The sequence below is a fragment of the Chiroxiphia lanceolata genome, chromosome 3, assembly GCF_009829145.1.
Source record: "Chiroxiphia lanceolata isolate bChiLan1 chromosome 3, bChiLan1.pri, whole genome shotgun sequence".
NCBI lineage: Eukaryota > Metazoa > Chordata > Aves > Passeriformes > Pipridae > Chiroxiphia > Chiroxiphia lanceolata.
The window spans coordinates 85,894,220-85,912,897 of NC_045639.1; the positions used below are offsets into that span (position 1 = coordinate 85,894,220).

The 18,678-nt window shown below is 39.0% G+C and overlaps 1 protein-coding gene across 3 annotated transcripts in view; it reads right to left on the bottom strand.

The window, feature by feature from the left end:
- Nucleotides 1-18,678, bottom strand: part of KCNQ5 (potassium voltage-gated channel subfamily Q member 5) — a 284,924-nt gene that overhangs the window by 38,520 nt on the left and 227,726 nt on the right. For all 3 annotated transcript variants that reach the window (XM_032682901.1, XM_032682900.1, XM_032682902.1), the window contains exons 4-8: nt 14,873-15,048; nt 14,313-14,438; nt 6,244-6,354; nt 4,224-4,319; nt 787-881 (exon numbers count right to left, since the gene is read on the bottom strand). In XM_032682901.1, the coding sequence (XP_032538792.1) occupies nt 787-881; nt 4,224-4,319; nt 6,244-6,354; nt 14,313-14,438; nt 14,873-15,048 (604 nt within the window). The remainder of the gene's footprint in view (nt 1-786; nt 882-4,223; nt 4,320-6,243; nt 6,355-14,312; nt 14,439-14,872; nt 15,049-18,678) is intronic.

Sequence of the window (18,678 nt, forward strand, 5' to 3'; positions counted from 1 at the left end):
GCACTGTCTGCAATAACAACAGTTAGGATGCTTATCAGAGCTTTCCCATAAGGCTCTTAGTGCTCTCCTTTTTGATCTTTATCAAGTATCTTTTACTTCCTGATCGGTGCCCCATATTGAATCAGTCAACTTACTGCCTTCTACTAAATCTTTTACTGAATTATTGAAAAGTCTTGGGTAGCCAGTGCTCTGTGAATTCTCACCCAAATTAGGATATAAAATATTTCCTGTCTGCCAAACTGTGGCATCAGGTCTTTTTAGTCATCTTCCACTGACTGTGTGTATTAATGAATATATATTTTCCCTAAGGAAATACTGAATATGTCAGACATTATGACAAAAAGAAGCAAATTCCCCAGTGCATTTACCTCCAGAATACCACAAGGTACCCTTCCTTCAGAAAGGTAGATCAGTAGCGATAGCCTTTTACAGAGGCACAGGTGTAAATATACCACTGAATCAAGCATCAAGCTCTGCATCAAAGTTAATATTTTCCTTCTTAAAGATAATTTGGAACAGGGTGAAACATTAACCTTGATGCACAAGTGGGTTTTTGGGAAAATGTTTCTAATGCTTGTGCATTTCTTAGATGAATGGCAATGATTTGTATTTGTCCCACTGTCCTAGGTTCCTAGATAATATTGATTTCATTTGTTAGTTGAAATTTTTAATGAGAGGACTTGAGAGGATTTAAGAAAACAAACCAAGACGAAACAGACAAACACTAGTTCTCTATAAGCTTGAACAGACATCAAGAACAGCACCAGCTGCTGTATTTGTACCTACTTTGTAGGGCTGCAGGTATGCAAGGCCTTCAAATGAGGCTTCCAGGTAGCAATGGAAACCGATTTCTCATCAGCAGCATAACTACGCCATACACACTACGTGCAGGATATGTGGTAAAAAAAGAAAAAACAAGGCAAGAGGGAGCAGGGGATGAAACAAAAAATTGAAAAGCAGATTAGTCACCAATACAAGTCATGTCTTTCTCTTATCATTCATAGCACTGATACATGCCTGAGGGGAGGAAGAATACTTTCATAATATCGCCAGGTGGCTGTCAGGTTTGTTCGGCTGGCATCGGTAGAATAAAACCGCCAGGAAGCCTGGTATGGGGAAACAATAGAAAAGCACAAAGGAACCAAGAAAATGAAGTGACAATGGCACGGCACTGACTGCACGGCAGTAGTGGAGTGAGGGGATTTTGCTCAGATTGGAATGTGCTCTGTTATGTTGATTCAGGAAGTACCAGTAAAAACATACCAAAACTTTTGTGAATCACAGTACACTTTACAGGTGAGGTAAGAGTTACTGGCTCCATGAAAGCACCAGAAGATATTCAGCCCATAAAGGTACTTAGAGAAGCATTGCATGGATTTATTTGTGACAAGTCCATAGGGGACACCCGCACAAACTTGCAGTCTGAGGTAAAGAAACTGTCATAATACATTCTGCAAATTATAATGAAAACCAGGCAAAAAGTATTTAGAAGAAAAGAGAAGCATTTTCTGTGGTTTGAAACACTGCTAAATGTTTAAAACCACAAAATTAATAATTTCAAAGGTGAGTAACCAAAGCATAGCATTGAAAATCTATCCACTGCTTAGATTTATATCTGCGTGTAGAGAGTAAGACAGAGCCTTGGTTCCACAAGCTGGAACACTTTCCCTGATGTCAGCATAACTATATTAATTTGTACTAGCTGAGTATCTGCACTTCCTATGTATTGTCAACCATTATATATCATCTAGGTATTATATGGAATATAATACCCTGTGTTTTCCTCTACATATATCCCAGAAACACACCTAGTCTTCATCTACAGATGGAGAACCTGTCACTCACTTTATAACTTGCTTAGTTTGTTGATCATTCTCATTGTCAAAAATGTCTTTATTATTTTTAATTCAAAAGTAATTGATTTTGCCTTATATCCAGAGTTACTTGCTATGTTTCTGTGTGCTACATTTAATAGTCCTGTAGGTTCCAGGACTTCCTTTCTGGAATTATGTTAAAATAATTCTCACACTGAATATTTTTTACAAGCTAAAGAATTGAGAAAAGTATGTCCATATGAAACATTTCAATTTTCTACAGCTATCTTTAAGTCAGGTAAAGGCTCTGGCAAACAGTCTATCTGTGGCAACAGAAGAGTTAGCACAAACTAATTCTACAGAGTAACTGATTAGAAAATAGACATTATCCTGATAATATTTCCACACTGATTTCCATAGGAGTTCCTTATCAATAGCTAGAACACACAATTTAAAAAATCGTGGGCATGATGATATGCAGTTCAGACACAGCCTGCATTTATGAACATGAAATTTTCTCCAGTCCTTGACTCATTTTCTTCCAATGATGAACATGAAATTTTCTCCAGTCCTTGACTCATTTTCTTCCAATGTTTTATTTGCTTTCTCCAGTATTCCAGTCTCACTTACAAACTTTGGATGCTGAATTGATATATAGTATATTAATATGAGCATCATCATACACTACAGTGGTAATAACAGCTTTCTTCTTGTTATGTTTATGGTTCTGTATCTAAGGACTGTAATAAAACCAGGTGGAGGAACATACTGGGAACCTGTATGAAGCTCTTGACCTTCATTTCCTGCTCTTTCTCTGTGTTTCTTCTGCTTCATCAAATCCTTTCTGGTGTCACTAATACTGGGATAGAGGTGTCTTGTAATAATCTGAATTCACTGTTTCTAGGTCAAGTTTTGTATTTGTTGTATTAAGACATTTGGCAGGAATTATTTCACCCTAAAAGTCACCCAGATCATCCTTGTTTTTTTCCCATGAGCCTGCCCTCATATTTCCTATTCTGCCAGCCTTGTTCCATCCTCAAATATGTCTAGCAACAATTTGATATTAATTTTTGGATCACTGAATGTGTTAAACACGTAAATGAACATGTAAGTGCTGAAAAGCCTTCGTCATGGAATCCCACAACAGATGTTTTCCTTTCACAGTGATTTTACCTGTTGGGAGTCACTCTCTGAAATCAATCAGATAGCTACTGGTAATCTATTTAGCATGCTGTTTTACTAATATAATCTTACTAATATATAAATAAAATAATAAGAATAGCTACATTCAAAACCTTAATCTATTATATGTTTCCTTTGGCAACCAAACTTGGAACAAGTAGATTAGAATATATGTGTTAGAAAATATGTTAGACAGTCATTCTAAAGTACAATAGACACAAAAGGAGTGGACTTATTTTTATTAATTATTATAACAAATATTAAATCTTAAATATTTATTATTTAATAATAATTGAACTGTAATAACAGAAAACATTTATTAACTTTAGGAAAGCTTCAAAGACAGTCTCACATCTGTCCTGTACTTAACATGGAACTCTAGCATATTTGCACTCAACTTCTTTTTTTGGACTTACTATTTCAAAATTAAAAGCCAGCATAAATGGCACACATAGAAAATTTGGCATCCCAAGAAAAGAAACTAGGGTTCTAGAAGATTATTTCCCCCCTTTTTTTCTCAGTGCATCAAGTAGAGTAAAGTGTGGTGCAAAATTATTCTTTAGAGGATTTTCTCATTTTTGACTAGGACTGTGAGTTAGGGAAAAAACCTACGCAAAACAGCTGCTTAACACATATCATGCCACTTTTTGTTGACCTGCACCATCATGTCGATACTGGAGCTGAAACAACTTCACAGAATTTCAGATATTTTGGAATTGTTAGTGCCTACATTTCTATGTTTAGAATTGACTAACAGTGAAAGCAATTCTCTGTGCAGGACACTTTTTGTCTTCACCAAGTATATCACTCACTGGAACACTCTAAACCCTGTAATAAATAAAAAGTAGCTTAGTATAGGCAAGAGTGCTGCACTGTCAGTTGGGTTGTCTAAGGATCAATCCTCTTTTCCCAAATAATTTTCTAACGGCAGGCATGCATTTGTCATCCTTGCCTTGGTTTCTTCAACATGGATAAAAGAACTCGAAAACTACACTTAAAAATGCCATATACAGTTGGACTTGATCTTATAGGTCTTTTCCAACTTAAATGATTCTATGATTCTATACAGAATTATGGAACACATAGCAGTCACTAGATACAGTTATTTCATTAAACTAACCAGTTAAACTTCATTTCCACAAAACTTTCTAAATTGAAATAATAAGACTCTCTCCAATCCGTACTTTAAATCACATGCTATTATCTTTTTTGTGATTTCATATTTACCTGAATTAGACTTGCAGCTGGATTCCTTCTTTTCTCAAAGTGTTTCTGACGATGCTGTTCCTGCACTTTCAACGCGAATCCCGAGCCAAGGATGCCCTGCAATACAGTATGTAATTTATCAGTGTGTAGGTAGTTTTCCAGCAAATATACATAATTAATTACAAAGATTTTATGAAGACGTTACACCATATGATTGCTTCAGATGACACATTTATGACAGTATATGACAGTATAAGGCACAGCACCAGTGCCCCTTTCGTGGTGCAGCAGGAGACTCCTTACATAACATCTGTGGCACTACCAATGACCAGCCATCCCAGCCATTACCTGGGTTTGTGCTGCACTACATTTCTGCAGTGATAAAGGCCATGGAGACAGATATAGATATATATTTATAAAATCAAGCAGGAATATTCAGCGGATGATGAAATGACCAGTTGGCAGATACACCAAGTAGATGTGGACCCCAGAATTCATATCTGCAGTACTCATTATAACCTTTGATTTTAGAAAAGTTAAAAAATGCTTTTCTTAACAGATTAAGACCATTTCTTCTCATTCTTTCCCACCTAAATAGTGCCCATAGTTTATTCTGTAGGCTATGAAAAAAAGTTGATTATGAAACTTCTCCCATTTTAGCCTTTTTACCTTTGAGTAAGATAAATTTGACTCCTGTTGAACAGATCCAAAGGCTGAGAATGTTTTCCTCCTTGACTTGCAAGGAGTGTAATAATTCTGTTGGGGTATGTCTGCATTATAAGGAAGAATATTTCCACTTGATTCTTAGTCAGAATAATATACTATTAGAAGTGCATAAATTTCACACATACCTCTTGTTTTACAGACAGATTCAGCACAGAAGTGTTTATGAGGAATATTATTATCTGTGCATAGGTATGACATGAAGAACAGAAGTTCTGGCACCTCTAATATGGGTTAATCATCTTTTCATTGTAGTGCTGCTAAGACTAACTTTCTCGTTAGTGGTGACTAGGTGACAAAAGGAATTAATTACAGTAGGTGTCAATAAATGTCAAATATTCACAAACAGGTAATGTATTATAATTATAATCATAATGCATTGTAGTATGCCAAAGATACTGAAATGCTGTACCTAGAGTAAGAAATAAATGCAGTGCATCAGCTGATTTAATGCTGTTGGCAAATGTTGACTTTTAATCTTGGTTTGTCTATGTGGTTGAAAACAAATGAAGTATTATAACAGACATGTTTTATAGTGATCTATAGATAATGTGTCTGAGTATTAAAATATTAAAATGTGTTACACTGGAGACAATACAAAAAATACAAATGTCACTTCTCAATTCACACTTGTTGAATAACAATTTGAAAAAGAAAGGAAATTCACTCACAGAAATGAGAAGCTATTTCTGAAGCTACACTATATTTTAGTCATTAGATGATTCTCATTTCTATTAAAGTCTCTTGAACATTGATAAAAAAACATAAACAAACTGTAATGTTTATTTACAATCATTCAGAGAAAATGATAGTTGCATTTTTTACATTCAATGATATTAACCTTTAATTGATTTAAAGCCTTCTTCTACTCTCTGTTGGTAGCCTAAACATGGTAACACAAGACGAGCTATTAGAAATATCTCACTTTTTTTTTCAATATAATCTAACCCAGAAAAACATGTAATCTACTTTTTGTTTTGTCTTGTTTTGAAAAATTTGAAAGAAAATTATTAACACATAAGGCACAATTCATAACAAAAGAAAGTATTTTCAACCTTACACAATAGTATGCAACCTAATTTAGGAATATTTCCTAGTTTTATCTGTGACAGAGAAACTAAAAACCCCAAACTAAAGCAACAACACCAAACCTTTTGTTTGGATTTTGGATAGCGATTCACTAGTGCTGCCATAGAGCAAAAAGCCTTAAACAGTTGCTCTTCATGTAGACAGCTTCCTTCAGCTTTTTGTATCATAGCAGTGGCAGGAGCTATGGAAGTTTCTATTATCTTTTTACAGATTTTATAGGCATACTCACAGCAGGTAGTGCAAAGAAAGAAATGCCAAGTAGAGCAAATCCTGCAGAAAGCAACCTTCCAAGCCAAGTAAGAGGAGTTTTGTCTCCGTAACCAATGGTTGTCAATGTGATCTAAAAAGAAGTTAATGAACATTGTGGTTTACCAGAAGTCACTGACAGATTAGTTGTAGTTTATTTACATTGCATGAAGCAACATTTCCACCAAATAATTCAAGACATATTAAATATATGGTTGTTTCTATAAAACCCAAACATAAATAAATTAACATTAGGACATTTTGCTATGAAAACTTAAAACTGTGTCTGATTGCATAAAACTGAAATAAATAATAAATGTGAGAAAAACACCTAAATAAAAAATAAATAAGTGTAAAAATTAAAAAAAATTCAGAAAGTCTTGATCACAAATTTGAGGGAAAAGATGGGAAATTATGTAAGCTGGGAAGAAAAAAAGTGTTCTTTTCCATGGATGTAAAGGAGTTTCACCTGTTTTCTGCAGGGAAATATAACTATGCATTTGCACAACTACACAAATATAAATTACAAAGAGATCATACTGAAAATATATAGCAGGGAGGAAGTGGATGCATGGAGATGATATAAAGTCAAAGGAACTGCAAGAAGAAGGTTCATTTTCTACAAGCCCATCAGTACAATTTGAAGTGTATTATCTCTTGAAACACAAGAAACACTAATCGAAGGAAATTTAAGAAGTTCCTGGTCCTTTCCCCTTCCTTCTGACAGGCTTAGATACACCTGTATCACTCCTGACATTAAGCTCCAAAGGTTAACACTCAGCAACAGATGCAGAGGTACCTTGGACTGTTGGACCCTATTAGATCAGACCTACCTGGGCAGAGGTCAAAGAGAAAGGGAGGGCACCTCTAATCCCTTCATATGATGAGTCTAACCAGAGACTCAGCATACAGATACTTCAAAAGCTGTTCTGTGGAAGCCAGCACCCCTGCTGTGCAGTCCATGGCAGATTTTAGTGCAGGTGGGAGGGCTTGCTGCATGTGATTTGTTGACCACAGGCCACTAGCAATGTGGCAGATGCCACTGACATAATGGTGCGTGGGTGTTGTTCACTGAGAGTATCTTGGAGGCAAAAGATTAGGGCTTCGTGTGTGTGTGGCTGAGGATCTTCCCTGACCCAAGGAATTGTCCTCCAGGCTGCTCTTGTCCTGGGAAGTACATCATTCCCAAACCCGGGGACTCGACTGGTGGGAGAAAGTTGAGTCTCTGTGCTTTCACTTTGGGGGGTTTGGGTTCACATGGCTGCCTGGCATGGGCAGCTGGAGGAGGTGTGGGCAGAGCAGAGGATTTCCAAAGGCTGAGTGGGAGGCTGCAGAGCATGTGCTCAGGCAACGGCACAAGATGTTAAAAGACAAAGATAGACAACAGTAGGCTGAATGCCAAGGACTCCAGGGCCTGTTATTAGGGAGAACATGTGCATGGAGAATTATTTTACATTGTGTACCAAATGTGGGCAAGTTCAGGCTTAGCAAATATTCTGGCAGCAATGAATTCTTCAGGAAATTGCCTTCTAGAGACATTACTTTGCTTCCAGCTTCCTCAAAGTTCATTCCTAGGCAAGATGGCCAAAACAATTCTATTTAATGCCGGGGTCACCACGGGACAAAAGAAGGAAAGTCTTTTGGAAGTAATTAGATTTCAACTATTTAGGACTCTGTAGATAGTAAATAGTGCTTTTAATGCTCCCATTGTTGGGAACAAGCTGCGGGTGTAATTTACCCTGAGAAAGCCAGACACTAAGAGTGAGAGAGATGAATTCAGGCTGCTGCAGCTGTAATTTCAAGTGGTTATCAAGTCTCGAGTTTTGTAATGATAGACTGGCCACAGACACATGACTTTGCATGAGTATCATGTCTCGGTCTCCTTCCTTGGTCTTCTTCACTTCCCTGCCCCTTCTCCTGTTCCTGGCTTTTACTGGACTCTTTGGTGAGCCAGTGCCACCCAGGAAGGGGGAGAGAATGATCCACATTTCTGTGTGGTTTGTTTCTGCTGCTTTGGTGTGTTGTGTCAGCTCATGGATGTACAAACAAGCTCCAGAGACTGCACAAGGCAGTGAGGGACTAAGATGGAGCAATAAGGAGGAAGGGATATGAGAATGCAGCTCCCTCATTTCTGGCACATGCGAGCTGATGAAGCCATGCTCTTGGCCTGGCAGAGGGGCTTGATTTCGTTTTCTTTTGTTTGCTGAAGAAGATAATCACAGCTCTTCACATTAGAGGACAACTGCAAAACAGTTTCAGGCTATTAAGAGCCTGAGAGCAGTGAAGCACTTGAACAAATTAATCCCTGAATAAAACTTCCTCAAAATTTGTTTCCAGGCCAGTCACTGCAAAGCAGTTTGGAGCTCTGGAATGAGCCCACTTTCTTGGCTTCTGTCCAGTTCCCTATCTCTGCCAGACACTGGAAAGTACAGAGATGTCTCCTGCCTGAGCTAAAGAGAAGGAAACAGAACCATTGATGGCAATGATATTGCCATCAAACTGTATTCCAAAGAAGTAAAAGATAAACTTGAACCTTTGGGACCTGATGTCTGAGAGTGATCCAAAACCAGGAGCAGTTACACAGACTGTGTCTGGATTTCTCCAAAGAAAATAATAAGATCATATTAAAGTCTTTCCCCCAAATGTTCCAGGTACTAAGTACTTAATGGTATCAGTCTGTGATTAAGCATGTAAGTGGCTTCTTGCTCACTTCGAGCTGCTTTATCTCAGGGAGGTCTTTACATGGGTGTATAGGTGTCAGCACTGTTCTGTACTGTCTTACTCAACACTGAACAAATGGATTCAATCTTCATTTTATACAACTCCCATCATACAACTAACAAAATGTTTATCTGGACAACTTCAGGGTTAAGTTCAGGAATAATCCCCTGCATCTTTGTAAGTGTTGGAAGTGAATGAGTAAACCACTGGCCAGGCCCTGACTGGCATAATCCTGAGATTAAATTAAGGGTATAGGGTGTGGAAAACTACTTAATGTGAAACCACGACATGAGAATTTCCAGACATCACTGATAATACTGTGAGAAGCAGACAGAAGTTACAGCTAGCACTGTGAGGGAAGGCTGGATCCCACAGGTGGGTAAGAGAGAAGTAACCACAGTTCAAATATGGCTGGAGGAAATTTTTGGGGACTTTTCAGGGATTACAATCTTTCAAGGGCAACAGCACAATAGGACTGCATCAGAGATACCGTACGCATCCCAGAGTGACTACGGAACAGAACTACAAAATCTGTAGTAGCAAACTTGTGAAGGTAGTTAGAGATGGGTTGTTTATTTGAGAGACTTGATCAAGAGAAGCAAAAAAATAATGAAAAAAGAAGATACAGTAAAAGAAATAACAACATGTGTAAATCAAGTCTTTTTGGAGATACCTGCTGAGCAGCTCTGTGTCTAATCACTACAGACTAAACCAGGAAAATAAACCAAACCTTTTAGAACATATCTGTAGATTATTTCTCTCAACATGAAAAATAAAATGCTTAGGTGTTTAGCATGATCTGGTCATCACAACATGCACAAAGGAAAGAGAGATTCCTCCACCAAGTAACTCATCCCAAAACATAGGACTTGGGCTTGCCTGAAAACAAATGTCTGGTACTACCTGAGATATCCCAGGGCATCTGAAGAGGGACCACCCACAGGAGAGGCAGCAGACTCTCCAACAGATCTTTGACGGTATGCTTATGTTTAAGCACCTGAATCACACTCCTGCATGGCTAAGTGAGTTAGATGGGTTCTGTCTTTTATATCAGATGCAAACCACTTCATTTTGGTTACTTCTATAAATGAGATGTCTGGACAGACCAGCCAAGGCAGACACTGTCTCCCAGTCAGGCTGAAAACTCACAATTCTATCACGATGATAGAATTTCTGTTATCTCATTGCTGGAGCTAATAAATATGCTAATATAAGTGAGGTAATATAATAATGAATGCCATTATATAACTTAGATGACTTCAATTAGATGAGATAGGACCCAGGAGGCCATCCTCTATGCTAATATTTCTTTCTGATGTCATTTTATGTTCTCCTAGCAGTACTCACCTTTTGAATCTTTATATGACATCACTTAACTGAAAAAAATGTAGTTTGCTCATGCTCTCATTACATTAAATGGGAAAAGTGTCTTCAATATTAACTCAAAGGAGTTAGTAATTGTGACAATATTATTCATTGTAATATGCTTTGTTCACCAACAGGTCACTGTGGAGCGCCAGAGCCATTCTGCATCCAACTGTAACCACTAGTACTACTAGAAAATAATAGTATATTAAGACAAATTCTGTCAAATGTGTAAGAGAGAGGAATCTTAATTTCTTTGCATTTGCAGCTAAAACTAATTAGTGTACAAACTAAATGTCACTATAAGCACGCACAGTTCTATTTAACACTAGTGTTTCTCTGACAACCATACACGGTTTGTTTTGAAACACTTAAGTTTTTTAACTGACCTTTTGTTCCCATATAGTTTGGTTATTTTCTTCTGTTAAATGAATATACCTTGTCTGTCAAAGCAAATTTTGAACTTGAGCTCTTCATATAACATTCACTGTTGGGTATTGCTGTGTTAGGTAGCACTGTGGGGACCCCAACCACAAGAATATTCACACTAGTAATACTAGCATGATGTTTAAATTGCAGGTTGCACAGTACAGCATGCAATTGCAAATACAGTGGAGTATTCATATGTAAATTTGGATGCCATATCCTGCCTTTCATTTCAATGTAAAAATATGGGCTTCAGAAATGGAGTCAGTGAAATGACCATAGCAGGGTATGGCCCTCAAATAATCTGAATTAATGAATGGGTTAATTGCAGCATGCCAGAGCTGATCCTGTAAGGAGGGGTGTAGTGCCTCTAAAAGCTTGAAATTTAAGGCAACTATTTGTGCCTGACTTCAATGCTGTCTTTACTTTCTTGTACCTCTGCCATGACAGAATTCAGACCAGGATTTGGTAGATAATCTGTGGTTTAAGTTAGAAAAACTTTTGCAAATAAACAAACCAATGAGACTAAGCATTGATTTCCCCTAGAATGCCACAGAATCTGACCTTTTCAAAAATCTTCATGTGGGTTACTCTGGCAGTAAAAACAACCATGACTAAGAAGCACATTATGCATTTCCCACACACTGTTTTACATATTATACAAAAAATACTATTATTAAAATGGCAAAAATAACAGGTAAGGGGGAACATTGATTTCCAGTAACTTCGTGCACTTGCTTAAGTGCATTAAAAATTTAAATGTATCCATACCATACACTGGGGAAAGACGAAAAGACATAGAAACGTACAATATATATTGTTTGCAGGGTTTTTATTACAATTTGTTGTTTTTCCTGCTGAAATCTAGACAAGATTCCTATTTTCTCAGTTGCACTACTTATATAACCTATGAGTCATATATTTTCACTTCATAGTGTACAAAATATTTTAAGCACCACTTTATACAATGTTTATTTCCTATCAGGGTTTTTCCTTAAAAAATAGAAGTCACCAGGTAGTGCAGAAGCAAATTCTAAAATAAAGATCTTGTTCCTGCTGCAAGAGCTGCTTTGGGAGAAGGATCTGTATCTAACACGAGCCTAAGTCAGATGTCAGAGTGGAAGTCTGACTTCGCTGGGAATTTCTCATTCCTTTGCATATGTTTTCACCCACCTGCTAGCAGGTGGGTACAATCCTCTCCTCAGTCCAGACTTCCTGCCTATGCAGAGCTAAGTCACGCATGGCCTTGCAGAGAGGCAGAGGGTGTTTTCTGGAGAATCGAGAGTCTGAAAACATCCATTCCCAAAATGGTGCATTGCCACAGGAGGGTCTCTTGCAGGACCACATCCCCACTGCCACCCCCAAAGGGGAAATGGTATTTTCAGACTGCCAGAGCCAGGGTACCCTTCAGTGAGGACACCAGCATGCCAAGCCAGATGCTTCACAACCATGTCAATACAGGAAGGTGAGAAAGCTTTAAGGCAAACCTCAGCTTTTGAAGAAAAGTAAAACAAAACAAATTACAGTGATTCAACTGAAGGCAAAACTTTCTCTCATGGCTTTAGCCAATATGAATTTTACATGTGTTTGGACTACAGGATAAAATGTGTATTTTATTATAGATCTACCTTGATGCTCTAAAGCAACAAGTTTCAGGAAAAATACTTTTGTATATTTGCAAATGCACAAGTAAGACTTACTAGGTTTGGCTTTTCCAAGCTCCCAATTTTTGCGCTGATAACACAGAAATACAGTCTCTAGGGAAGACATGCAACAAATGACTAGCCCTTAGATAAACAAATTTCAAAACCACAAACTACCCTTACTAATAGTAAGTGACCTTGATCTTAGTTCAAAATGTAGAAAAAACTTCTTAAAATTATTTCCCAATAATTTGGAAAGGGCTTTTTCACAGTCCATGGGTGCATGCTCTGAACTGCAGATAATACCAAGTCTAGATGAAATCTTGTCAGTAGAAGGTCTAAGAGGAGAAAGCTCCATCTGTGCATCCTTGTGATGAGAAAAGGCGGCAGAGACTAGTTCAGGTCTTGCACTTATTCCAGGAAAACTGTGTTCTAGGTTATCTGGTTATTTAGCTAGGTTCAGCATTAATTAACAGGTATCATTTCACTACCCAGCCACTCTCAGAGCACACTGTTTTTTCTACAGCACCAGAAGGAAAAGAAAAGCCATTTTATACTGGCTGACAATAACCCTGCTGTAGGTTTTCTGGGAGCAGATTTCTTAATCTGCCTAAGTAACTCTCACACATTACATGAGTCTAGATCACTATAGGGCATTTTTAAGCAAAAACCCCTACACATTATGTTATTTAAAAAATAAGAAAATCAAAACTTCAGACCTAGCCTTTTGTTGTTCATTTAAAACCTAGTTTAATTAACCATATAAGCATTCATATAATCCTCCATCTTTCAGAAAAGCAGTCAGACATGTACTTAGATACCAGAGATTTCAACAAAGTAAAAACAAATTATTCGATGGTTAAACATGATGTCAAGTAAATCACGGGCTTTATACCTGTAAAACATAACATTGCTAAACCACAATGGGCATATTCTTGCTTTTTGTACTCAAAGTACAGAGGAAGGAGAAGCAACATCTTTCTAAGGGTACTGATAATACTCTCCCTTTCACCACAAAGCTGGTGTAAGATTTTTTCCCCTCTTTCCTGACACTTGTTCCTCTTCCTGCATTGCAGCTTACAGCCCTCTTGATTTGTATCAAAGCAGGTCTTTGTGGGGCCATGTTACAAACTATATTACTGAAAAACCGTGAGTTAAAAAGTACAATGCTCCTCAGTTCAGGAAGGATATTGAGGTGCTGGAGCAGCTCTCCCAGAGAAGAGCAACAAGGCTGGTGAAGGGACTTGAGCACAAGTCCTATGAGGAAAGGCTGAGGGAGCTGGGGTTGTTTAGCCTGGAGGAGACTCAGGGGAGACCTCATCACTCTCTACAACTCCCTGAAAGGAGGTTGTAGCCAGGTGGAGGTTGGTCTCTTCTCCCAGGCAGCTATCAGTAAGACAAGAGGGCATGGTCTCAAGCTCTGCCAGGCAAGGTTTAGGTTAGATATTAGGAAGAAATTCTTTACAGAGAGGGTAATCAGGCATTGGAATGGGTTGCCCAGGGAAGTGGTGGATTCTCCATCCCTGGAGGTTTTTAAGATGAGACTGGATGTGGCACTTAGTGCCATGGTCTAGTAACCACGGTGGTGGTGAATCAAGGGTTAGACTTGATGATCTCGGAGGTCCTTTCAAAGCCAGCTGATTCTATGGTTCTATGATTCTCTTGAAGGTTTAGTGGTCTGGCTTGAAGCAGAATCACACAAACAGCTATTCTGCAGGATGGGCTGAAATCTGTCGATGTACAAATGAATAACTGGAGGAGGGAGCTTCTCAGACAAGTTTTTTTGCCAGTGAAAACAATTCATCAAAGAGCACACTAAGTTAAAGTCCTCCGTAGGTGAAATTCAAAGCACTTTAGCATACTGGTTAAAGCTTTACTGTTTTTTTTCTGTACTTACTGTGCCCCACCAGAGAGCATCTGCATATGTGGAGAACTGGGTATTTGCATCTTTTTCCACCAGATAAACCAGGAAAGATGAAAAGATGAGTACTAAAAATCCTATGTACCAGGCTGTGATTAATTCCTAGATAAAAGAAAACAGAGATCAATATCCACTTTAAAGACTGAACAGAACGACATCTTAAGGAAGACATAATTAAAAGATCTCCCTCTGTATTTCTTTTGGCATTTGTGCAGTTAAAAGTCAAGTGGTTCCCTATGGCTGCAAATTTTCTTTGAAAGTGGACCAGATCTACTCCTATGGTTTGACGCTTCAGCAACTTCACCAACAAATAACAAATTACAACTGCATATCAAGGACAACATTTTCAAGATATCCTAAAAACTGTTAGCATTAAACATGGCCTGATGTATTTGTGCTAGTTCACATTAAAGTGGATGTTATTTCAGAAAATTTTGGGTATTCTGCTCAAAACTGAGTTTATGTCCTTGGCCTCTTGTTGAATCACATCAAGTGAAGATGTCAACCAGACAAAATTAGTATCTAGGATTACATACCTTGCTATGTGCATAAACTACTGAACCTAATAATTTCCAAGTGCCTCCTCTTCGGTCCATACGCACCATACGAAGGATCTGTAGGAAACGAAGACTTCTCAGTGCTGATGTTGCAAAAATGTTACCCTGAGTTTTTGCAGAAACAACTGCTATTGAAGCGATGAGAACAATGATGTCTGAAAGAAATACATTACAGAAAACATTAATATCCAAGTATCAATAAATAGCACATATATGTACGTGAGCCGAGTGAAGAAGCTGAATGAAAAGAGAGACTGTAGTGGGTGGATATCCAGAGCACTGAGATTCCTGTTTGAGGTAGGGATGTGAGGTCAGGGCTGGTGTCAGAACTACCTTGGGAGCCTCCAGGGTGAAAACTAAGGGTAGCAATTTTCAAAACATATGGATAAGAGGAGCAGCATTGAAGAAACGTCATGTAGGTGCTTTGAAACCTGAGGTATCAAACTGTACAAATCAATAGATGGATTAGAACTTTTCCCCTTTATATATCTCCCCATTGCAACTTTCCTATAAAAAGACAAAAAAGAAAAGTAAGCTAGGAAAAAAATAGAGCAGCCCCAGAGGTGAGTGTCCAGTGGAATCAGACTTACAAGCACAGTACTAATTTCCTATGAGAACAGACACTATGTGGTTGAGGAACATGGTTTCTGGACTCAACTCCCCTGATGTGTATGGCCAGTCTTCGCGAACGAAGATTTGGGAAGGGTCTTTGCCCTTCGAGCCTGCGCAGTGGATTTTTTAGGTGAGACACAGCGTGCGCTGAGCTGAGCCCACCCTTTAATCCTAAGGTTCGTCTGCCGGGGCCGAGCAAGCTTGGACGGTGGCAGTGAGGTCCTCAGGACGTAGGTTTGTTTAGAGTGACCTTCTCTTAGATGGATGGCCTTACAGGGCTAACGAGCTCCATCTACCCGGGGGACTCCTCTGACCGGGACCCGAACCCGGGCCGCGGCGGTGATAGAGTGTTGCGTACTCAGAAACATTCTTTTAGCTGACAGCCTGGAAAGTTTGTTGAAGCTCAGCAAGTGTTAGAGTTTATTATTATTTCTTTGGGTCAGAGATTACAACTGTAAGAGAAACTTAGGTGTGCATGAGCTAATCTGCCAGCTGCCCTTGGAGCCAGAACAGCATTTAAGGGGAGATGAGGACAAGCAGCAGAGTGATGGAACATGGATGCTGTGAGAAGGCATAATATTCTTTTACAATAATTGGGGTGGACACATTGGTGTGCACGGAGTGGGGAAACACAGAACAAGCTGTGTAACTTCCTCACCTCAAGATTAATTTCCTAATCATCTTTAAAAGCTTAAAGAGCCTTTGTAAGAAGTACCTGGTTTTAATCTTAGGGTTTCGTGTTGTATGTTTCTATGCAAGGAAAATCTAGACCCATGTCTGCCAGTGAAGAACTGAAAGCAAGTCCTTGTTAATATGAGTTTTACTTCTTTTGTACTGAGTATAAACACTCATCTTATCCCAAGCACAGGTCCTATAAGTCAAGAATTACTCAGTAAGTGAAACTCCTCACCTCCGCAAGAGAGCAGTGAACGGTATTGACTGTACCTACAAGTAGGAGACTGTTCTCTTAGCCTGCCCCAGTACAGCAGAAAATAGCTTTTGTTCATTTTGTTCAGCCACTGAAGGAAATTGAGGTCTAAATACCTTTCCTTGCCTGCAAACATATTGGGTTTCTCTGAACTCACCTATGGATGGCTTTGTGCTCTCATTACAGTGCCAAGCGTACAGACAACCTGTACCTGTGGTTTAAGGATTGTTCTGTTAAATTGTGGAAATCTTTGTCACAAGGGGCTAGAAATTTATATAGGTTTAAAGCCAGTTAGACAGTCTCATGGGAGAAGATTTAATCCTGGGCTAATTAATACCAAAAGCCCACTTCTTGTTCAGGACGTCTCCAAGTAGGAGGTTGTTGGAAGCCGAGAGATGCTTGCAGAGAAATATCACTGTATATTTGCCCTGCTTGTGTAATGTTCCCTGACTGTTCACTGTTGCCTGGTGTCACTGTTGCACATACTGTGTTGGGCTAGACTGACCTTCTGCCTGTCTTAAACTCTGACATTTTAAAATACCTTTGGCTACTGCATAGGTGAATCCTAGGTGGCTACTATAAAATTGGCTACCAAAACCACTGGATTTGCTTCTAGATGTAAATCCAACAAGTTCAGAGATCAAGAAGAGCCAGAAATGGATAAAGTATCCTGGGGTGTCTCTGCACAGCATGAGTATCAAGACTGCAACAAGCAGATTCAGAAGGTCTTGGTGAGAATTCAGAAACAGCAAAACTGACAAGGAAAAGTTAGACATCACAAATTCTAATGGAGAGCAGAAAAATTGATGGGATGGGATTGAACTCCACATGAAGACATTTGAATTTAGGTGTCTACATGTGAAGCAGGTGTTTAAACTTCCCATGCAGCACAAGGCAATTGTGTCAACTGAGAGAGGTGTAGCTAATCCTCAGGAAGGCTCCTGCTGTCTGCTCAGCTGCCTCATGATCTAGGCTCGGTACAAAAAAGGTTTGATTCTGCTACCTAAATTTATTTGTCCAGTGCCATTTGAGATGCCTTAAGGAATCTGAGACATCTCCTAGATCTGTCAGCTCTTGGACCTGGGAAAACTGTACTCTTCAAGAGAAGTCACTGGAGAGCATGGAATATCATATAACAGGGGACACCTCTACGTACCCTGCTGAACTAAGCCTTAGATCTCAATTGACTATACTGGAAGTATAGACACTTAGCCCACACGTACCCACCTAAAAACAAACTTCTATATTTAGTTGTGTTTATTTGTATCCAAGGCTCACATAGAGTGTGCTGGAATGCCTTGAACAGTACGGACTGTGCAGAAGAAGCAGTGTCCCTGGTGATGAACATGATGGCAGGGTGATCTTGACTTGTCCCATGCAGGTCCAAGTGGAGTAGCAATGTAACATTCATTTCTATTTAGTGTTGACTGGCTAGCAGCAAATCAGAGACCACTAGTAAAGCAGCATGCATTCCTGCAAATCATTCTTAGAACTTAAAAAAAAAAAAACAGTCACCCAAATATTATGAATTATGAATTTGGTACAGAAATTATTAAAGTGTTTACTGGGGGTTTTGGTTACCGTGAACTAATTCCATCGGGACATTTTTTAAAAAAGTCAGTAACATGCACCTGCCCTTACTCCTACTTATTCTAGGAGCTCTGACAGTTTTCTTTATAAAATAGTTTTATGGAGGCCCCCCACTTCAAAAAATTCAAATTAATTCAGTCTTGCCAGCAGCACACAGTATCTACCCTTCACTGCTGGGAGCCCTCTGCCCCACCAAGGGTCTTGAGTCCCCTCTGACCACGAGGGACAAAGAAGTCAACAGCAGCATAACTCTCTTTTGCCTTTTAAAAGCATTGGTCCAAAGAAGTTGTCTACTTGTGTATACCCTCCTGTCCAGCGGGTAGAGATGAGACTCTCCTTAAAGGGAGGAAAGGCTGAGGAAAAAGGGGAGGAAAAAATGCACTGGAACTTATTTGAAAAACAGCTGAAGAGAAGAGAACCTGTCCTGGCTGCTGTCCTTGCCCTCTCATCGTCTTCAACTCTTCACAGCCCCAGCCCCCACCACCAACCCATCCCTAACTCCTCAGGCTGCGAATAGGGAAGGAAAGAGTGTGTCTATCACCCTCCCTGGCTGTGTTTCCCTAGGAAGCAGGGAAAGGCAGTCAGGCACATTATTTCAGTGGGGTTTAACTTGTTAGGAACAGGTGTAAGATAAATAAAAATAAACACTTCCTGG